Source organism: Siniperca chuatsi, linkage group LG13 (genome assembly GCF_020085105.1).
Source record: "Siniperca chuatsi isolate FFG_IHB_CAS linkage group LG13, ASM2008510v1, whole genome shotgun sequence".
Taxonomy (NCBI): Eukaryota; Metazoa; Chordata; class Actinopteri; order Centrarchiformes; family Sinipercidae; genus Siniperca; species Siniperca chuatsi.
In genome coordinates this window covers 21,855,342-21,877,043 of record NC_058054.1, presented here as the reverse complement: position 1 = coordinate 21,877,043, position 21,702 = coordinate 21,855,342, and the positions used below count along the sequence as shown (strand labels likewise).

The following is a 21,702-nucleotide window of genomic DNA, read 5'->3' as shown; positions in this document are numbered from 1 at the left end:
GCAGTTCTGGATTTTAAAGGGAAAAAATAATATAATTGTGATGGGTATAAATGAATAATATTATTATTATAAGTATAAATGGTAATTAAATTTAGATGATAATCAAACATCAATGGATGAAAAATTTATTTAAAAAAAGTAGCTATATGTGTAGATATATAGTACCAAAGTAGTATTATAAGGCATGAAGATATGTAGGTAAACAGTACAAAAAAGTATGAATGAAGTTATTAGGTGATTACTTTATAAAATATACACATCTTGATTTGAAGTCAGAAGTATCTGATTCACGCAGACTAACTGCAGTGGAATTTATTCGTTTGTAGCTCAGTTCAGCCAGGAACTCATTGATGATCTGATGGCAGTTGCAACCTTTTCACAAAGATTAATTACTATGAACATTTATTTATTTTTCTCTAAATGTCATTATTAGGATAATAATCATAATATCTTATGTGGACATAAAAAGAACAAACTACAGCACAACTTTTAGCCTAATCGACCTCAGCTAACACAGCTCGTATGCTATCAGCAAGTTCTCTTTAGTGATCACCGCCACCATTTCACTCCATCTTCTTCAAAAGAGCACAACATAACTAAACAAAGACCATATTTCATAGAAAAATCATTTGAAACGACTAGCAATTTGCAATTACATATCTGCTAATGCTCAAAGAATGATATGTAAGTATTAATTTATACTATTTTCATACCCCCTGTCAACTCAGCCTTAATAGGCCTTCACACAGCTGTCATAGCACCCAAAGCACAGGTTTAACTAATCACATTAATTACATCTCCATTCCATTTAGTCACCCCAGTAAGCCATGTAAGCATGTACAGAGCCAGAGCCCTGGAAGTGGCACAGCTAAATGCAATGCAGCCATAATTAATGTTATTAATTAGCCCTGTGTGTTTCCTGTTATAACATGTCAAATGTCTGCTGTGAAAATGACTTATGCTCCACCTGACTCATTTCTTTGTTTGCTGCTCCATTTTGCTAAACAGTTTGCTGGAGAGGAAAACACTCTGCTGTTAAAATTCTGCTTGGCACAACCCATATTGCTGAGACTATAAGAAAATCCCCATTCAATGGCCAACTCAGTCACAGTACACACCATATCCCATTCTAATGACCTAACATCCACTGCCCAACAACACAGATTAGAGAGCAACAATCTGTGTTAAAGAACCAAGCCAGTTGGACGTTCCCTATGTCTCTAATGTCACTAACTGTCATCAAAACTTGTTTATGCTCATAGTAAATAATATACCATGTACACACCAAAAATACATACAGCACAGGGCCCATTATTTTGTTTTCAAAAATGTTTACGTTATTTTGAAATTTCCTCTGAGGACCATGCGACAACACAATAGACATTAACTATAGATATTATAAACATTAGCTATGAACAGCAATTTATCTTTTAGTATTGTAGGCTTACTTTTGCAGTGACAAAAATGTCCACAGCAATAATAAAATCACAAATGTCTATAAACCTTTTGTTGTAAAGTTGTAGTTGTGGAGCTGGAAGAACATTTTTCTTTTCCTTATAAATGACTGAATATGTCTTCATACAGGATTTCACTTTCAGGTAAAATCCTGTATTTGATCAGTTTGACAGTTTTTTTCAACACACATTTGGCATCTCTTAGACCATAGGCTTATCATAATTGTCCAGTCTTTCGAAATGTATTCACTCCTCTGAGACTGCAATAGCTATTGAATTATTATTATTAAATCACTGTTAAATATCTTAAGATACATGACTCAATCTTGGACATGTTAAAGTTTAACATTTACGTGAATATCAACAATGGTTCTCACAATGGCACAAGTTAGGAAAAATGACAATATGACACGCTTAAGTTTGAATTTCACTATCTTGTTTATTAGAAGTAATCTGTAGTGACAATTTTGTCATTTGAAGTATACAAATACATTCATGTAAAGATATTGATCCAGAGTGCGTATAGTAGATCACAGCAGTTCAGTCTGTTCTTTTGCCCTTGAAGCCTTAGGAAAACATGTGGTTCCTTGGTCGAAAGGCCTGTCTCTGCCTCTCGTACATGCTGACGTACGATCTAAGAAGGTCCTCCATTGTGTTGGCCTGAACAAGGAAGAAAAGAATGTCTCATTTCAAAATCTACTACTCCCATATGGGGTTTTTTACCGCGAGCGGACAGGCTGATGTACAGAATAATGTGTATTGAAATATTTGGACATTATAACATTTTATTTGAAAGACTCACCTGTGAGGTTTCACAGACGAAGTTGTTGCCCCTCACCAGGGTGCCGATGGTCATCTGGAAGTAGCCGCCTTTGCTGTGGTACTCTGTGATGCGGCTGAATGGGTGCATGACCAGCAGCTCCTAAAAGGTGCATTAAGATGTAATGACTTGTTACCAATAAAGACAAACCCCAATAGGAGAGCAAAACAAAATCATAAACTGAGATGAAATGTGACAGACTAGACTTGAATAATAAGAATTTAAGGCTCATTATTGTGCATACCTTTGTCTTTGGGTCTATTAAGCTGACACCTTGCTTGCTGATGGCAATCAAAACGATATATGGGTAGCTAGATTCACACGTTTGCTGCAAAGTCAAATGCAAATGAAATCATAATATGACAAAACTGTTTCCTCAAATTGTTGTCTGCCAACTTTGCTGTCACTTCAAACTGATGACTCACTTTAACTTCAAAGAAGGTGCAGCCAAAGGTTGGCCATCTTGAAATGGCTTTGAGGAAGGCGATTTTGGCCTCCTGCACTGTGATGCCACTCTGCTTGTTGTAGGAGGAGATGATGTGCTGCAAGTAGAAGAAAAAGCAAAGAGAGAAATACTCAGTGGACACCCCCTTACACTGGACACAAAATGTTTCTGCCCTGCTTCTGCACATCTCTTCCTTTACCTTCTTCCATTCTTCAGGGGACATGATTTTAATCTGGTCAGCAGGAACCAACTCTCTCAGCATTTTGGGGATCATGACGAACTGCGACCTGTCTGAATCTACGTTGACTCTAAAGAGCAGCCCACCCAGGTTGGTCATGTCCTCTTTGGTGCAATTGTGGTATCCCCGCAGGTACTTAGGCACCTCCTATATGGATGCAAACCAGAGGTCATGTATCATGACAATCCTGCGTGTGGAAAAAGAGTAAAAGCCAGCAGAATGGAGACTGTGTTTGGTTGAATACCTGTGGGAAATGGAAAGTGAGGTCTGCAACCAGGTCTTTCCCTGGGCTCACATTGAACCAGAGCTTCCTCTTACAGATCACCAGGTAGGGCACATTGGCCTGGTTGCCTGGGAAGCAAGATTTGAATTATAAATATGGAGAAGCACTGACATGTAAAAACTGAAGGCGTCCATATGATGCATTACCTTCTTTCACTTTTTTTGTTTTCTTAGGAGAGTCAGAAGTCTGTCTTAAACTGTCAAAGAAATACTTCTGGTCATCCAGGCTCATGACCTAAGCATTAAAAACAGAGTAACATCAATATGTTAAACGGGGTAGGAGGATGGCCTTGGATACTCCAGTCAGTATTTGTGAAGAAAAGTTTAAATTCAACAGAGTAGGAGAGAATTCAAGCTTTAATTTTTTACATCTGAATGAGTCATGTTATCAATGCAAGCCAAACCACAAAATGTCCCCTGAAGCCACATAGAAATCATTCTAATGTAATCTAAGTACATCTTCATCTTTTCTGTCACATTATAATGTAAGTAATGGCTACAAAAATATGAATCAGCAAACAAATCACCCAACCCCACCTTGTTTGGTGTTTTCAGGTACAGGCCATATCCATCAGCTGAGCTCAGTCTGAGCTGAGAGGAAATACTGCAGCACAGGTCTTTGATTGTGGTTGTCGATGTCACCTCAAATATCTGCACAACAGCAAAAATAAGAAGAACCAAAAACTGAATAAAGGTGAAACCGAAAAAAAAAAGAAAGCAAGATGAGAGAAGCTGTTTAGTTCAGTTTAGTTCCAACCTCCTTCCATTACTAAACGGAAGGAATGCCGTTGATAATGCCAGTTAATATCACCTGACAAAGAGTTCAAACACTGCTGAGAGTGTGCACACTTATGGACGCCTCATCTAAGTGTTTTAGAGGAGAGCGTTGTGTCTTACGTCATCTGTGTCATTTGGGAAGTGGACTTTATGGAAGATCTGGGTGCTGTTCTGTTGGATGGCGTCCACTTCTACCACATGGGGAGGAAACTTCCTGGGCTCCTTTCTGAGAGTACAAAGCACTCAGATAAATGAATTGTACATACACACAAATATACATAGACAGTACCATAGCTCAGTCATATTCTATGTTACAGTGAAAGCAGCATTTTGTATTCCATTACTTATTATGACAAATACAGTAATGAACTGACCAGAATTGATTTTTTTCTGCATTCTTGACCTAACTACTAGTAACCAACCCTTTGTACAGGACATTGTTGTCATTCCGTTACATGTGATCTCTTATTTCTCATTTCTGTTTCTAACTCCGGCCTGACCTGAGCATCCCCTGCAGCCTCTGCAGGCAGCCAGCAGCCAGCTGATCTCTGGGGCGCGACTCCAGGAAGCGTTGAGTGTGTCCCATCAAATTGTGACTGGGCGGGAACAAGCCTGAACACAGCCACATCAGCTGCCACCCAAGCTCCATACTCAACCTGAGAGTGAGGGAGAGCAAGAGAAGGGGGAAAGAAAGCATAGAGGGCTGGATGTGGTGGCTCTTGATTTTGTGTGAATTCTTTAAAACACAGAAGTACACACTGAGGGAGCACCTGTTGTTGTTATTGGTCATCTGTCTCATAATCTGGCAGTAGATCTCGTCCTGCAGAGCTTCATGCTGGGTGGCTGGACCAAAGATCTGGTCAGTCAGCTCTAAAGGACTGCGAGCTTGTTTGATGGGGTAGTCGCCCATGTACTTCAGGATAGGTAGCAGCCATGGTTAAGGACTCAGACGGACAGTAATAAAACTAGACTAAGGTCTGTATCACACAGGCTCTTGCCTCTAAAGGTACAGATTACAGAGAGTTCATTGTGTGGAATCAACAATAGTGTGAGTAAAAATAAAATTATTCTCTGATATTTTCATTTAAAGCAGTTTGTTCAATGTTGCATTAGTGAAACAGCAGAATACAGTTTGGAAGATCCCCTGAACCAGGTTTACAATTTGAGGGTTTTAACAGTAAAGTATCTCAACATTGTCTAATGTTACAGCTGTTAAAACACGGATGTGAGTGGATCTGTGTCCAAAATTGCCCTTATCTGCAACAGGGAAGCGTTAGTTTCAAGGATATCAGTGAAGGCGTTGCAGGCCAGGTTGCTGAGGTCCGAGTTGCGGACCAGGCTCTTCATCAGCGGCTGTTTGAGAGGTTCTCTGGAACAAGCCCACAGCTTCTCCCTGCTGACCCCTTTGGACGCACCCTGTCGACCGAAATCTTTACCTACAGGCCTGTGGCAGGGAGGAAACACAGTGTGAGCATGTCAGTGGAATAGTCCCGCTTAATTTAAAACATATAAAAGTTGTATGATGTCTTTGTTTAAAAATGCTCAGCATCACTGCTTTTTCAGTCGCGCCACCAACCAAATCTATTGTCACACTTACTGTTACTGATGAATATTCAATATTTGAAAAGTGACTCATATGATAGTATTACCTGAAGTTCTCTAGTGCAAACTCTTTTAAAGAGACAGGAGCCACTGTTTCGTCTCTCTGCGTGGCGTTTTGTGTTACTGACAGTTTCTTCTGGCCTGGACTGAGCAGTTCCTGATGGGTCAGAAGCAGGAAGTTAGTTACACCACAAGGGGGGCTCATATGAACCATTATACCCATGGATCCACTGCTGCATCTATAGACCTGAAAGGTCACTGTTGATGCACACCATGTCTATTCTTGTAAATTAGCATATATGCCTCTTTAATTTATATATAAGTTTATATATATGGTGCACATATGGCCCAGACTACCAAAGCTATTTCTAAAATATAGTATTTATATGTATTACCTGTTTATATACTGATTTACAGTATATACAGAAAACATTCACTCTCTTTTAATGTCCTATTTGTATAGTGTTTATGATACACGTGACCCTCTTGGGCAAATAACTAAACGTAAACGTATGACACATAAAGGTAACTCTACCAGCATTTCTTCAGTGGGCCTGCTGAGAGTCGGCAGAAACTGCACTGTATTCTTAGAGACCATGCCGCTGCTACTGGTCCGCTGGTTGGTTGCTCTGATCCAGTTCTCATCAGGAGAGCATTGTTCATCTTTCTCCACCTGCAGCAGGTCTCCTCGTTTACAAACCAGCAACATGGGGTCATCTGTAGAAGGAGCGAGAGAGACACGTAGGCATGTGTGATAAGTTATGTGTTTGTGTGCATAGACTTCAAATGTGCAAGTGTGTTTGAGCCTACTATCTTACACTGTACATGCTGTGGACTCTTACCTGGTTTACTGGCATCCTGCTGAGCCAGTGCATACACTGAGCGCTGTCTCAGCCCTTCCAGGTTTGTCTCTGTAAGTGCTGCCATGTCTGCAGCTTCCCCAGACTTCAGGACAAACTCTCCACTGACTGTGGCCAAACTCACCGTCTGAGCACTGACATGGCTGTCACTAGACAGGTTATAAATGTGGTTTCATTTGTTTGATACTTTTCAAAACTCAATTAAAATGTTTTGCAAGGGAGTGCATTAAAACAAAAGTGATTATGTTAGCAGAACAAAACAAATTAAACAGTTACCCATACCTCATCATGTGTACTTTTTGTAGCTCTAGGTAAGGAAGCTCAAGGAGTTTCTTGTCTGTTCCATCCATGAAGAGGATGCCATTCCAGTTTACAGCCACAAAAAACCTGCTTTTGGGCAAAGGAGGTCCTGTGGACAGATATGGGAGTGCAAAGGTTTCAGAAGCAGGGTTGTAAGCGGCCTGCCATTTCTGAAATTGCAACTGGTAATCGAAGGTCAGTGGGGATGCTCAGCAATATGGGGGAATATTATAAATGAGTAATTTACAGGAATATAGCGTAATACAGAGTGTGTGGAACCACATACATATTTTACATATTAATTGCATTATATGGCAACATTCACCTGCAGTAAGCCCAGCTGTAGTAGGGATACGTTGTTTATTATCCCTTTACAGCATTTATAAAGAATACATCCAAAGCAGTTTTAGGTCATACAGGCACAAAGGCAAATGGAATTATATCAAGACCTCTCTGGGTGTTGAGGAAAACTTATATTACATGATAAATACTGTGTGTAAAATGTATGTTGACTGACCTGACATCATTGTGACTTCATAAAACTTGGAGAAGTAAAGGGGCCATTTCTGTCGAGCGCTGTCGACCAGTTCTCCTTTTACGCTTTCTGTTCCCTGCTTCCCGTTGACATACGGACCCTGTATGATCAGGATGTAAGAATTATCCTTAGGTGACTCACCTTTATTGTGCCCATGTGATATAGAAATAAAACTGAAAATAAATCAAACTACAAACATTTAGAAGAATTTAGACCACTGCACGTGGCGCACACAGATCCAGTTTGTTTCAGGCTCCATTCATGTTCATAAAATACATACAGTAGCTCCTTTTGTTTGACTGCATGCACTATACCTGTAAGTGTGCTGTGCTGATGAGTTGGATCCACTTTGTCTTAGATTTGCTCTCAATAAGCGGGGTGGTGATGCAATCCTCAACCACCTTCTCGACGTTGTCTTTGTTGTATGCCGAGCCAAACTGGATGTAATAGTGCTTTGCTGCCAGCTGGACATATTCATCCTCCTGAGAGATGCAATGCATTTTTATTGGATACAGTTAACACAGATTTTGGATCGAACATTGATATCATTTAGCATGCAGCAATAGGAGAGGTGTTGAGCAAAACATTGATATCTACTGTAAGGAAGTCATAGTGGATCCCAGATTCTAAGTACCACTGGTATGTATTGTTGCTGTCTAATAAGCTGCATGTTAACACTGGGAACATGGTGAATGTAACAAATAAAAGTTGTAAAAAGTCCAAAACAAGACTCAGACCCTTTTCACTTTCCTTTGAGCAAAGCAAAAGACAACATTTTCTATGCTTGCTTTTTTCTTTCGGAAACAAGCTACAGACACCACACTCACATATCATCACCATGTTAGCAAACAGTTGCTTATTTATACATCTAGCAGATAGGGAGCAACATTAGCATTCATTTGGAGTTGTGTTCCAGGCCACCTGACAAATGTAAGTCTAATATTCACTCTCCTTTTCCCACAAGCTTCTGGGAGAAATATCTGGCTCTTTCGCTGGTAAATGCTCCACTATGTTCACAAGCGAGTTGTTAACTTTGGCTGTCTGAGGTTTGGTGCTGGGAAGGTAGCGCAAAGTGGATTTTTAGAGCTTTTTCGCTGAAAACAGCTGTCTGCTATGGCTCTGGAAATGACGCCGATTAGAGCAGTGAGTGAGAGTGAACCAAAACAGTAAAGTTGCAGTAAAGTTGACATAAAACCAAAACAATGAGCTGAAAGATGCTAAAACGCTCCGTAGACCTGAGGGGAACTGTAAAGTTTGGTGAGCTCTGTGGGTTTGTCACTACAAGCGACTCCTTTCACATTACAGTCATTTGACCCAATTAAACAAAGTCTTTTCACTCCTGAGCCTCACATTCTCACTGGTGTACTCTCCCGACTTGATTCCCTTGATGACCTGTCTATAGATTAGATCTGTGCTGATTGGGTCTTCTGAGCAGTCATGCCAGGGTGTGAACAGTTCCTTGCGGATGGAGAGCTTCCAGGGGGTGTCCTTCTCCTCCTTGCCTTGCCTCCTCATCTCCTGCTCGCACTGAGACACTGCATCCAACACATGCTTCCCACAGCTGCCCAGAGACCACATCTGGAGACGAAAGGCCAACAGTGAGTGAGTGTGGTTCTCTACAATCTTTAGTACTGGAAATTAGCACTGATTAAACTATGTTAAGGAACTGGATTCACAGTATATGGGATAACCAAAGCATGTGCACATTTGTATGCAAATAGAGGTAGGGAAGGTCTGAATGGATATGACGAGACAAGAGACAAGGAAGTACAACTCACCTTTTCATAGAGACTGATGTACAGGGAGAATCCATATGTGTCTCGAAGATCGATCTTGTCAGCCACAGCTTTACAGACTTCAGCAGAGGTGGAGGCTGAGTCCAGATGTAGACTGACAGTACGTTCATCCATTAAAGACACAGACACGTCTATGGGCTCCTTGGACTTGGCAGCCTGTCAGCCGGGAGAAGGAAGATGAGAATGGATTGAAATCAAGAAAACAATCCAATAATTTGGAATTTCATAGCCGGCAGCCGAGGGCAAGAAAATCAACAAACAAACAACAAACCCGGCCATGTAAATACTGTCAGGAGAAGTTGCCGACAAAAACAAGTCACCATAACAACAAGACAAAAATGTGATTCAGCGTTTCTACCTGTAGCTCTACCCAACAGGGCAACTCTTTTCTTTCTCCATTGGCTTTTATACGACACAGGCGGTCAGTACAATATGCTCCGTAACCATTCGGCCCTTTGCGGACAAAACTCTTCAAATACTGTGGAACAGAGTAGAATAGAACAGGGTTAATTACTATTTTCCCTTGTAAGAATGATAAAACAATTTTAACAAATGGAATAAAATGAGTGTGGACTGCATTGTGGGTATCTTGGAATCAACACTGTTTCTGAACATGTTTCTCAGCTAAAACAATACAAGAACTGGTAACTGATGTGATTCATTGAAAATGCTGACATAGCCCAAGCTGTTAAAGCCATTTAAGACTGCATTTTCCTAATAGTAATGACTAAACTTCAGCTCATTTTACCCTTTACAAAGGATAGATTTGGTATCTTGAAATTCAACTGCCAGCAATATTTCTCCAAGTGCCATTTCCTTAGTCTGTTTATTTGGATACTGTAAAGTTATGGATTGCAAAGGTTAACATTTCAGGCAAGGTACAAGATTCCCTCTGTATTCACAGAATTCCATCTATTTTTTTTATTAAGAAAAAACTTGCCATGTGTAACTTTAGCTTTTTTAACAAGTGTTCTGATTACAAGCTGCTGCATTACTGAATGACTTGCTGCAGACTGACCTTCATTAAGCGGTCTGTTGGGGGGAAGATCCCAAGACAGATGGAAAGAAGGATCCAGCCTTGCGTACGGCTCTTCCTGTTCTTATTGTTCACCAGCTGCTTACAGATCTGGCAGTAAATCTCATCCCTGCACAGGTAGAGAATCATGAAAGGAAGGCAAAAACAGTGACAACCAATGTTAAATAAGACGGACACAGTATAAGAAGAACTGAACCATGAGCGCAACAAGATTCAAGAGAACTTTGAGTTCACAAGGTGGTTTTTCCCTTATCGTGTGAACAAAAATCCCATTTTGACCTTATGTCACGTCTCGACAGAGCGTATCCGATGATAATGTGTAGTTTTTCCTGGGATGAAAGTGGCCGATCCAGCGTAGGACCCTCTCCAATCAAAACGTCCTCGTCCTCCGCCATGTTCTCTGGCTGGTAAAGATTACAACAAAAAGAACAATTAGCATATGACACACATTATTAACCAACACAGAAATACTGACTGAATGATGAATATCGCAGCAACATTAGTGCTGACCTCCTCAGGAATAGCAGAAGCTTTTCTGTTTCCACTTCCAAACTTTTTTTTGTTCTTCCTCAGTATTTTCTATTCAGAAAAGACAAGATAATTAGTGGTATGGACATTCCAGCTGATCTTCTCTATTATACAGTAGCAGAAAAGAAACTGTTTGCAATACAGCTGGGTCAATATATTTGGTCATATATAATTTTAATGTAATTTAAACTCTCATTATTTATTATAGCATCTACTTGTAACCACCATGAATCATGCATGGCAGCATTATTATTATTATTGTTATTCTTACTCTTGACATGTAATAATGTGACTACGTTACCTGGTCCAGTCCCACCAGGTTGCTTAGCCTCCTGCCCTGCCTATGAGGCAGTTGACGCGAGATGGTGCTGGACTCTTGAGACATCGTGTCCAGAGGTTTTGGTTCTGGCATGTCCCCCATGAAACGCTGTATAATCCAGAAAACAGTCAGACACGCCTGGAGGGAAATGAGAGGAGAAACTGGGTGTGAGCTCTGGCAAAAGATGGAAATCTTTGGAGTTGACGGAAAGAAAGCTGCCTCTCTTTCCTCGCTGTCCTCTCACCAGTGCATCGCCCTCGTCATCGTGGGGCAGAAGAGGCTGCCTGAGTCTCTGGGTGATGTGCGTGTGGCTAGCGTTGCCCTGGAAGTGATGGATGCTGAAGCTGTAGAATGAAAACTCGTCACTGCCGTCATCAAACTCGTCATCGTCCTCTTCCAGCGATGGGGTAGGGGTTGTTGAGGTTGAGGCTGGAGGGATGATTTCCAGCTTTGAGGTCTCAACAGATGTTTCCTCCACCGGCTCTGGTATGTTCCTCCTCTTCTTAACAGTCAAAATAGAATTAATATCAGAGGTTCAGTCAGTCAGTTAATCATATATGGCAAAATACAAGACTTTTATTAATGTCACATTAGCAGATTACACAACAGAAATATCAGCAAACCTCAAATTCATCTGGTTCTGGCGCCTCCCATTCGACCACTTCCACAGGAGGTGTGGGCTGGAGATCATACGAGTACTCGTTTGACTCCTGTTCAACGATTGGCTCAGGCTCCTCATCATCTTGCGGTGACTGGGTGATAACTTCTTTCAGACGCTGCTGAAGCTCCAAGGCAATTCGCTCTTGGTTCTCTTTCCCCAGGCGTAAAAGGGAGGCCTGTGATGGGGTTGGGTGGAGAGAGGAATAGAGAAAGATGGGGTGAAAAGGTGTCAGAATACAATACATTTATTAAATTATTTCTAGTTTCAAGACTTTCAGCTCTTACATCATTCCTCATCTTTTCAGCTAATCTTCTGGCCAGCAGTCCTCTGGTGTAGGCCTGCAGCAGTATGGCTGCCTCTCTCTTCTGCTTCCAGCTCTTCCTCGCCCAGTAGACTCGTACCTACCGTTAAACAGAGATTATTAATCGTCTTATTAAATCATATTAATATACTTATTAATTGTCATAAGTTCATTAATGTTTTTGTGTTGCAAATGGATCCTGCAATTATTTTTTATTTAACACACGTGAAATGCATTTAAAAAAATATATAAATTCAATTTTTTGCGACACCCTGCGACATTGATAAATGAATAAAGCGACACTGTAAGCTAATTTACAGTATCTACAGTACATGCCTGCATTTGAATGGTGCGTGCTGCTGCTCGCTGTCTTTGGTACTGTAACCGGAGCTTCCTACTTCGGATCTTTGCTGTCAGCCGTTCAAAGCCTTGCTGGAGCTGTTTGGAGCAAGCGTGGAAACAAAGGACAAGGTCACTGGACTTGAGATAAGTTTCCTTTGTATAGCAAATGTCAAATGTCAAAGCATTATGTCAGCTTCAAGCTCTGAGTTCTATAGAAGTTTATTCGCACTTTCTCCTGTCTGTAAGCTCTCCAGTGCTTCTGCAACACCACAGCTGCCCTCCGCTTCCTCAGAAAAGACTTTCTACAAAAAGAGGAAAAGTAAAGGGATAAAAAGAAAAAATATACATACTCCTCAATCAATCATTGACATGTCTTTTTCTATAACACCATATTTGATCTGGCAAGCACGTATATCATTACAATAACACGATCTGTAGCTACAATATAGTCATAGACAGAGCTGTTGAGATAATGCAAACAAAGACAATGTTTGACCTCATTCAATTCAGAGTTCATAATCTCTATGTGATTTCCCCTTTACTCTTCTTAGAAACTGCACCTGTCTTTGTATCCCATCATGGCCCTCTGGATCACCAGAGCGGTCCTGCTGAGTTCTTGCTCCCTCAGTCGTTCCAGGACAGCATCATGGGCGTCCTGAAATAAAGTGGAAAAAGACACATTTCTACTTTCTGATTTGTCCCGAAAATCCTTGCAATCAGATGCCATAATGTTCTAAGATTAAGTCATCCAAATCTTATAAAAAGCAAATTATAGTTATAAATTATAGTCAACTGCAGCATAGAGCAATAACTAAACAGTGCACAAATGACCTAAGAGAGAACATAATGTCAACAGTTGATGCTAGATGCTGGTCTAGTTCATAATACTGAACCTACTTCACCAGTGCCAGTTAATACTGTTTACTATAAATCTGCAGTGATGCTCTGCTATGTCAAAACAATTGAGAAAAGCTGTGGTACAACATGGTTTGAATTAAGTTTTCTTCACCCTCAGGAAAATCTTGGTCCTGCCTATTTTCCACTCATCCTCTCCTTTAATCACTGTCTTGCAGATGGCTTCACAACAGGCAGCAGCTGTCTCCTGGAGAGACAATAAAAAATTTATTTGATGCTGAAGAGATGCTAATGACAGCCCAAACTCCTCCAGGGGGAAAAACAATAAAGAAGTAAACCATCTTTGTGGCCATCATAACAACATTTACAGTATTATCTTGAGTGACATTTAGCAATAACATTTTAGATTTCACAAATATGACACTGATTTTATGAAAGCGATAGTCAACATTGTAACGTATGATCATCAGCAGGGCTACATCATGACTAACCCTTTTGGGGTCACAGACAGTCGTCTTCAGGAGCACCCTGTAGCGCTTCAGGAATTCCTCAAAGGTGTGGCGAATTGGGTATCCCAGCTTCCGGATGCGGATGGTGTCCATCATGCCAGAGCATCTTAGCTGATGCATACACAGCTCTCTGTTAAACAACTAGGAGAGCAGATTAAAGTGGTTGAGAATATCCCGTCACAGCAACAGCAAAATTACTTCATGCTAACATGCTCACAATGACAATGCTAACATGCTGATGTTTAGCAGGTATAATGTTTACCATGTTCACCATCTTAGCTTAGTGATAGCATGCTAACATTTGGTAATTAGCACTAAACACAAAGTACAGCTGAGGCTGATGGGAATGTCATTAGTTTTCACCAAAGTTATTACAACTCATGAGGGGAACATTAATGTGTGTACCAAATTTCATGGGAATCCATCCAACAGTTGTAACATTTCACTCAAAAAGACAAATGTCAACCTCATGGTGGCACTAAAGCAAAAGTCAAGGGATCATCAAATTCCTTAGGATTCATCGTCTGGGAACCATGAATGTCTGTACAATTTTTTTTGCCAATCCATTAAGCAGATGTTGAGGTATTTCACAAGATAAGTGAAAACTTTGACCTGCTAGTGGCACAATAAGAAAACTCAGGGGACTGCCAAAGTGGTCGTTATAGGGGGATTCATCCTCTGGGGATGATGAATCTCTGTACAAAATGGCAATCCATCCAATAGTTGTTGAGATATTCCAGTCTGGACCAAAGTGGTGGACCGACAGAAAGACATTGCCATCCCTAGAGCCACGTTGCTAGCATGGCTAAAAAAAAAAAAAAATAGTGAGGAAGATAAATTGTAGTCAATTAAAAGTGAGGAAAGCTTGTGTGTTAGCAGGATATATTTTCCAGGAAATTTGCTCAATTGCTTTATGGCACAAAACAGGAAGAGGTTGTTGTTTATCCAGTGCAAGGGCAGATGGTAAAGGGCCTGAGAGGCAGATGGGAAAATTCATTTTATCCTCTATAAATTAAGCCAAAGGGGAAAGAAACAAATGCAGATGGGGGAGGTAGACTCACAGCAACATCTTCATTATTTCAAGAAACAACAGGATTTAAGGGAAATGTCTTAATGTTGGTAAACACTTGCTCAAACACTACTACTTTTGCACAAGACAGAGTTTATCTTCATCTCAACCCTCATCTTATTTTTTTTATCATATATAATTGCTCAGTGATACAGTTATGTTTACTGTGGCCATCTATACTGCAGTCAATGCTCTTGTGTCATTCACCGTAGACTGCTTGTCATTGTTGGGTTTGAAGCAGCGGATGAAGAAAGGCTGGCAGGCGGACAGAGCCTTCATGAGGGAGTCCAGAGACTGACGGAACTGGCCACTCAGTGTTGGCACTTGTTTACGGCTGTCAGTCTGGGCCTGCACGGATGAGAGAGAGGAGACTAAAATCATGATGCCAAGTCAGCAATACAGTGACAAATGTCAGACCGGTGTCACTATCAATGCATGTCCACTATATCCCAATATAGACCGGCAGTAAATGTCCATCAAAACGAGTGTTTTAATCTAGAATTGCATCTTAAAAAAGTGAAATATCTGAGGTGAGATCATTTTGCTGCATTCTCCCCATCCGCATGATATTTCACTTGAGAAAAGAAAAGATAGATGTGGCAATATGAAACTACTTGACATGCTGATGAGGTTATTCTTGCATACCCGCAGAGAGCTCTTAGGTGTCATGATGACCTTCTTGTTTTTACTAATCTTCACTCCATTGGTTGAAAGCTCCGTCTCAAATATCTGACGAAGTAGCTTATTGGTGGACATCTCAACCATCTTCATTATGTCAAAGCTGACGGCATCTCTGTTCTTTTCCAAGAACCCTTAACGGAAAAAAGAACATTATTGAGCACTTCACAGCAAGCAATTAGTCCTTAGATGGACTTTTTGCAATTTGCTTTTGTACCTTTGGAGTCGTAGCAAACCACGCCTGCAAAGTGGCGAATCCCAAAGTCTGTGTCATGTTCGCTTTTGGAGGCAATGTAGGTCTCGTTCCCACGGTGTTGCTTGTTCATCTTGTTCAGCATAGTGACGTCTGAGCCCTGTGAGACACCAAACAAGACTTTGGATTAAAAACAAGCAAAAATAGTTGACTGAACTGGTAGATTTTACAGTAAAAGCAACATTTCCTAAATAATGTTTGTGAATCGATTAAAAAGCATAGTATAGCACCACCACCTTTGGAAAATGGCTTTCTTCATCAATCAGAGCCAGCAGGTTACAGGATTTCCCAGCCAGGAGGTCCAGGATGTTCTGATTGTCACTAAATGTGATGTTATTCCACACAATGTCCTCTTTCAGGTACTCCTCCTGCTCCAGCTTGAAGATGTGGCCCACAAAAAACTGTTGCAGCTTCTCATTGGCGAAATTAATGCACAGCTGCTCAAAGCTGTCAAACGACAGGGTGACATTTTAAGTAAGTGTAGAGTTGTGATACGCTTAGCCTGAAGGATGTGTGAAGAAATGTCCTGACCTGTTTATGTTGAAGTTCTCAAAGCCAAAGATATCAAGCAGGCCGATGGACAAGAAGGAGGATGTAGGGCTTCTGGTCAACCTTTTGTAGATGACACTGTTGATTTTCCCAACAATCCATATGAACAGCTTATTGTAGATTCCCTGAAAGATCAGACACAAGTTAAATTTGATCTTCTGAGCATGAGTAATCGGTCCCAATAAACTGAGGAATATTAAGCACTGAAGGGTATTTCTGACTGGATTTTGAAATCCCTGGATGCCAATGTGTAAAACTGTATGAATGTTAAACAAAAAGTGCTCAAGTACACAATTATTCTCTCTACAATTAAAGGTTAAAATCACCTCATGCTGTTGAATGAGGACACTTCCATTCTAAAATCCACTATGCAACATTTATAGGTCAGGTTGCAATAAGGAAATAGGCATTCTGATTTACTGTCACTGGGTCAGCTTCATTACCTTGACAAAAGCGTCTCTGCAGTCAGAGGCCTGTTGGGAGCTGAGGGGTTTGGTCACCCTCTCTCTGTTAGTCATGAAGGAACGATGGGTCAAACTCGTCGCCAGGGAAGACATCTGGACCTGCAGAAGAACAGACAAAAAAACGTCATCGTCTCATGCTGAAGAATGATGATCTGTTAATCACGTTGTGTGTCAACTATCACAAAAAGTGAGCGTAGACAAGAAAGTGCTCACCTCCAGTAGTGACACTGCGATGCTGAAGTGTTCTGACTTGCTGACATCACTGGTTTCCAAGTTATTTTGTGTGTTGGCTGGTGGGAACACAAGATCAAATGTAACAACAGAAACAACACCAACAATAACACCAATAATAGTAGTTCATTGTGTTGCAAAGGCAGTGATGGAATGTAACTCAGTACATTTATTAAAGTATAATTTTGAGGTACTGTACTTGAGTATTTCCATTTTATGCTACTTTATACTTCTACTCCACTACATATCAGAGGGAAGTACTGTACTTTTTACTCCACTATTATTTATTTAACAGCTTAATTTATTATATACAAAACCTATGATGAGCTTATAAAGCACAATGCATTGCTTTAGGTGAATCTACGTAACAGTATATAAATTAAAATGAGCTTCAATCAACTGCAACAGAAAATGTTGTTTACACGTTAATGCAACACTAATAATGATTCAATAATAAAATGTAGATGATAATATAACACTGACAGTAGCCATTTTTCTACATTACAAGTACTTGTACTTTTGATACTTTAAGTACATTTTATTGCTACTTTGCTATTGCTAATTACAGTTTGCATTGTGTGCTAGCTCTTTACTGTGTGTTTATTTGTTTATCAGTACTGAATCATAATGGACCACACGTTATGGTTAGGATTAGAGTATAATTGTGTTATCATGTTGAACGTATGCTCCCTCTTATTTATCAACATTGTTGTTGAGACACTCCTGACATCAAATATAATGACTCAATTCAAATAAAAACTACAATCTACAAAATGTTCAGTCTTAAACTGCGTTCACTCACCCTCGAAGCTAACGTTTCCCAGGTGTAATATGGCTGCCAGCAGCTTGAGGATTTCCTGACACTGGTTTTCTGAGAAGGTCAGGATTTTCATCGCAGAGCGAATGCGCTTGTAGTCTTGAGCATCATCCCTGCCTTCACACACGATACAGCCGCCCTACAGCACATGAGAGGGAAGGTGTAGAGATTATTTACTGTGGGGGGACGATATGTAATTTGTTTTGGTTAGGGTGATGAGCTGCAGAAAGCCATGGTAATACCTTAGTAAGGAATCTGTATTCCTTAGCATCTCCAAGGCTCAAAGTTTTCTTCTCCTCTGCTGTGACTCCTGCCAGCATGCAGTAAAACATGTGGTAGTTTCTCTCCTCCAGGGCCTGAGGTTGTGGAGCAAAAATGACTATTATGTTACTGCTATATTACTATTATTGTTACAAAAAGATCCACTAAAGGTGTTTGAAAGATGTCACTTTTCTGTCAAGTGGGTGTAAATGAACGCAGACAAATGAGGCAGTTTTACTCCTCAGTACAGTGACTGACGGAGATGAGAGGCAACATGGAATGGTCTGCTGTCTCAGGCCACCAAGAGCTTATTGCCTATGATAATATCATGGGCAATAAGCTAATGATAATGTTTATTTAACCAGCCCTGTGACAGATGCAGTCCGCTGAGCTTTTATAGCTTTACAGTGCAGATCTGCCCTCTGGAGAGATAAGAAGAACTGGGTCTGTTGGACAGAGCCACCTCACCTGATGGCAGACACGAGACTTCTCCAGAAGATACTGCTCCACGCGAGCACCTTTAATCACTCCATCCTTATTGAAGAAGATCTCCAGATATTTCCCAAAGCGACTGGAGTTGTCGTTGCGGATTGTTTTAGCATTTCCGAACGCTGTACGGGACAGAACAGGGACGTTTGAACACTTGGCACTGATTGTTTTTCGACTTTTAACTTCTTATTCTCTGTATACGTGTGTTTTCACAGGCAGATGTTGTCTATTGAGTATGACTGCATGTCTTGGTATTGGTGAAGTACAGCTGTGCTGATGTAGTACCTTCTAGTATTGGGTTAGATTTCAGAATCTGCAGTTCAATCTTCTGTTCAGAGAGCTCGCCACTGACTGCTGCCAAGTACTGAAGGATCAGCTTAGTGCTCTCTGTCTTCCCTGCTCCTGATTCCCCGCTGAGAGAAAAATAGAATAAATAAAAAAGTAACACCTGACAACACGTGTTGGGCAACGGTTAACAGGCCATCATAACCTTTTGGGTGAGTGATTTATTCTGACCTGATGATGCAGCACTGGTTCTTGAGGTTGCGTTTCATGTTACTGTAGCAGGACTCAGCGATGGCGAAGATGTGCGGAGGGAGTTCGCCCAGCTTTCGACCATGGTACAACTTCACCTGAAGGACAACAGGATGCACACATGAAACACATCACTGTGCCCTCTGATAAAGAGGAAAATGAAAATGATCTGCAACTGTAGTTCTATGGTGAATATTAATGCCAGCCTCACCTTGTCATCTGAATATATCGGAAAATCCTGGTACGGGTTCACTGCCACCAGCACAGAGCCTGTGTAGGTCTACAAGCAGAACAAATGGCTGTGTAAGACATTTAGGACTGTCAGGTTAAAAAACATTAGATTTAAGTCATTAAGTCTGGTGTGGAGTTCTGCCATTGTATTGGTTTTAAAAAGGGCCAGATCAACCAAATCACAAAAAAATTTCCCCATGCAGTTAATTTTGCCTCTGAGATTTTTGCTGCCACTCCAATATAATGGAGGTGAATGGAATTTAGTTAGTTGGAAAATGTCAAATTTGACAGATTCATCGGCAACATGTCTTTCCAGAAAATATCCCAGGTGCTCACAGATAATCCACAGAACAGCTTAAAATGGGTAGAAGTGAGTAGAGGATTTTTTTTGGGTGTACAAAGTGAAAGCATTCCACAGCAAGGATTGTGCATTAACCCGAGGAACTAAGTTTTTCAAATGTCACTTTTTAACATAAATAAAATTGACCACAAATAAAATTGACCACAAATAAAATTCCATTCACCTCTAATGTACGGGGGTGGCTGCAGAAATCTATGAGGCCAACAACTCAAATCCTCAGGAACACCCTCCCTCCCAAAAAAAACAACAACCTACCACAAAAACATGTTTTTTGCGATGTGTGTGAACAAGCCTTTTAAAAACAAATGTCACAAATAGCATGAGATCATTTCGCTTGTTTTCAATGCAAAACAATCACCTTATTTAGAGAATGTACTTCAGTCTAGTGACATTATTTCTACACTTTTCAGTAATCAAGCCTGATTCTAACCAGTCACTCCTGTCAGGCAGACTACGGCTTGTGCGTTACACATGTGCCTTACGTAGATGATGCCTTGTTTGTGTCGGAGCATCAGGTTCCTGAGGAGGCCGGCCTCGGACATGTCTCCCAGTTTAATCATGTCGTCCACACCCTCCACTGATGTAGGGTGCATGATCCTGAGAGAGGCTTCCTGCTCCTGGGACAGACTCTGCTCCTGGGAGAGGTCAAAGTAAGATATGAAACTACACTTTTAAGGTGTATCCCAGGCTGAACATGTTTTTATGATGCCTGATGCGAACAACACGCTTCAACATCTTCATTTAGCTCCGTATCTAAGCCAGCAAAGGGTGTTTACCTTTCCCTCATCGTCCACCAGTAACCGCTGGCCAGATGGCGTTACTTTGACCCTCGCTCCAATGGGTACGCCAATGGCCGAGTCCACCCAAACCCACTCCCCCTGAAAACAGAGCACAGTAAATATGTTAATAAACCACCTAACATGTTTAAATGTCCTTTAGAATACAGAATTTAAGATGGGACTACCTTTATTAATTTACAATATTTCCTTGAGTGAATGATTGCAGGGAATTGTGGCTCTACGTCCAGGAAGAACTGAGTCATATAGTGCTTTCTGGTAAGCAATATTCTTATCAATGAAATCCATACTCAGAACTCCAAAGTCAGGTACTGAGAGACTTTCTTCAGCCTTACCTTTCTCAGCATCGCCAATTTGCAGCTTTCCTACTCCCTAAGCAAAGAAATCCATATGATGAGTTTCAAAGACAAGGCAGAAGTGATTGACTCCATCAAATCAGGTTCAGCTACGCTTTCAGCTCATCAGCATTATAAACAACTTAAACGGAAGCTTTTCTCTCGGCAGTGTTAAACATTATTCATTACAAAGCCCACTGTTGTGCTCAATGCCACTGGTTAAGGAGTACATAGTTAACAGAGTAACAATGCATTTAATGTAACATACACAAAACAATTAAGAGGTCTACCTAACAATCCTTTTATCAGTGATCTTCATTAATTCCCACTCTTTCTGCCTGCTGTGGAGCTGCTGTTCGTCTTGACTGCGCCTCTCCTACGACTGACAGATTGATTTTATGGCACTTTGACTTTGAACCTTCTGTGACAGAAAGGAAGAGGAAAAGAAACCGCCGGCTTACGCAAAGGTGCGTACCTGTCTTGTCATCGAGGAGGTGTCTTCCTGGACATGTTGATCCCATTTCTTTTTTCTGATGTCAACAATTAATGCCAGTCATGTTGTTCAAATACAATTCTGAGACTATTTTAGAGCAATAACAGCACATTCATATACTGATAATAAACAACTCTTGTAACTTATTATAAATGGCCTTGACGTAGATTTAGCACAATCATGCAGTGAGTGTTGAAATGAATTTATGTGCAGCCTTTGGACCCTGGCTGTGTATATCAGAGGAGACACTGCTGGGCTTCTCACGGACTGTCATTGCAATAAAGATGTAAATATGAGATTAAATTAACTATCTTTGGAATTGAAGGAGGACCTCTCGAGATACTTAATTTTCTCTGTGTGGCGGTTATCATTTAAGTCATCTTCTGCGTAATTTACTGTAGGGTGGTTGTGGATAAGTCAGGTCTTCCACTATCAGTAATGAATTGTAGTGAAATTTCACGAACTGCAAATTTTCCTGCC

General features: G+C 40.7%; 1 protein-coding gene across 1 annotated transcript; it reads right to left on the bottom strand.

Annotated features, from left to right (window-relative positions):
- Positions 1–1,868: 1,868 nt before the first annotated feature.
- On the bottom strand, positions 1,869–21,117 carry LOC122886476 (unconventional myosin-VIIb-like). The gene is made up of 50 exons (XM_044218722.1): positions 21,020–21,117; positions 20,730–20,766; positions 20,374–20,475; positions 20,080–20,232; positions 19,217–19,285; positions 18,988–19,103; positions 18,757–18,884; positions 18,451–18,593; positions 17,964–18,077; positions 17,707–17,860; positions 16,887–16,963; positions 16,653–16,772; positions 16,192–16,334; positions 15,897–16,107; positions 15,625–15,760; positions 15,375–15,541; positions 14,937–15,077; positions 13,643–13,801; positions 13,306–13,398; positions 12,857–12,951; positions 12,526–12,598; positions 12,291–12,392; positions 11,938–12,054; positions 11,616–11,828; positions 11,237–11,494; positions 10,975–11,130; positions 10,656–10,724; positions 10,425–10,549; positions 10,128–10,254; positions 9,468–9,587; positions 9,092–9,265; positions 8,664–8,891; positions 7,628–7,795; positions 7,296–7,413; positions 6,761–6,887; positions 6,461–6,627; positions 6,154–6,335; positions 5,666–5,775; positions 5,306–5,460; positions 4,787–4,940; positions 4,517–4,672; positions 4,137–4,242; positions 3,777–3,890; positions 3,387–3,474; positions 3,202–3,308; positions 2,919–3,104; positions 2,700–2,816; positions 2,519–2,602; positions 2,257–2,376; positions 1,869–2,114 (listed from the first exon to the last, which is right to left on the bottom strand). Exons 2-50 carry the CDS (start codon positions 20,739–20,741, stop codon positions 2,022–2,024), a joined length of 6,447 nt encoding a protein of 2,148 aa, XP_044074657.1. The 5' UTR covers positions 20,742–20,766; positions 21,020–21,117; the 3' UTR covers positions 1,869–2,021.
- Between the last annotated feature and the right edge of the window lie 585 nt (positions 21,118–21,702).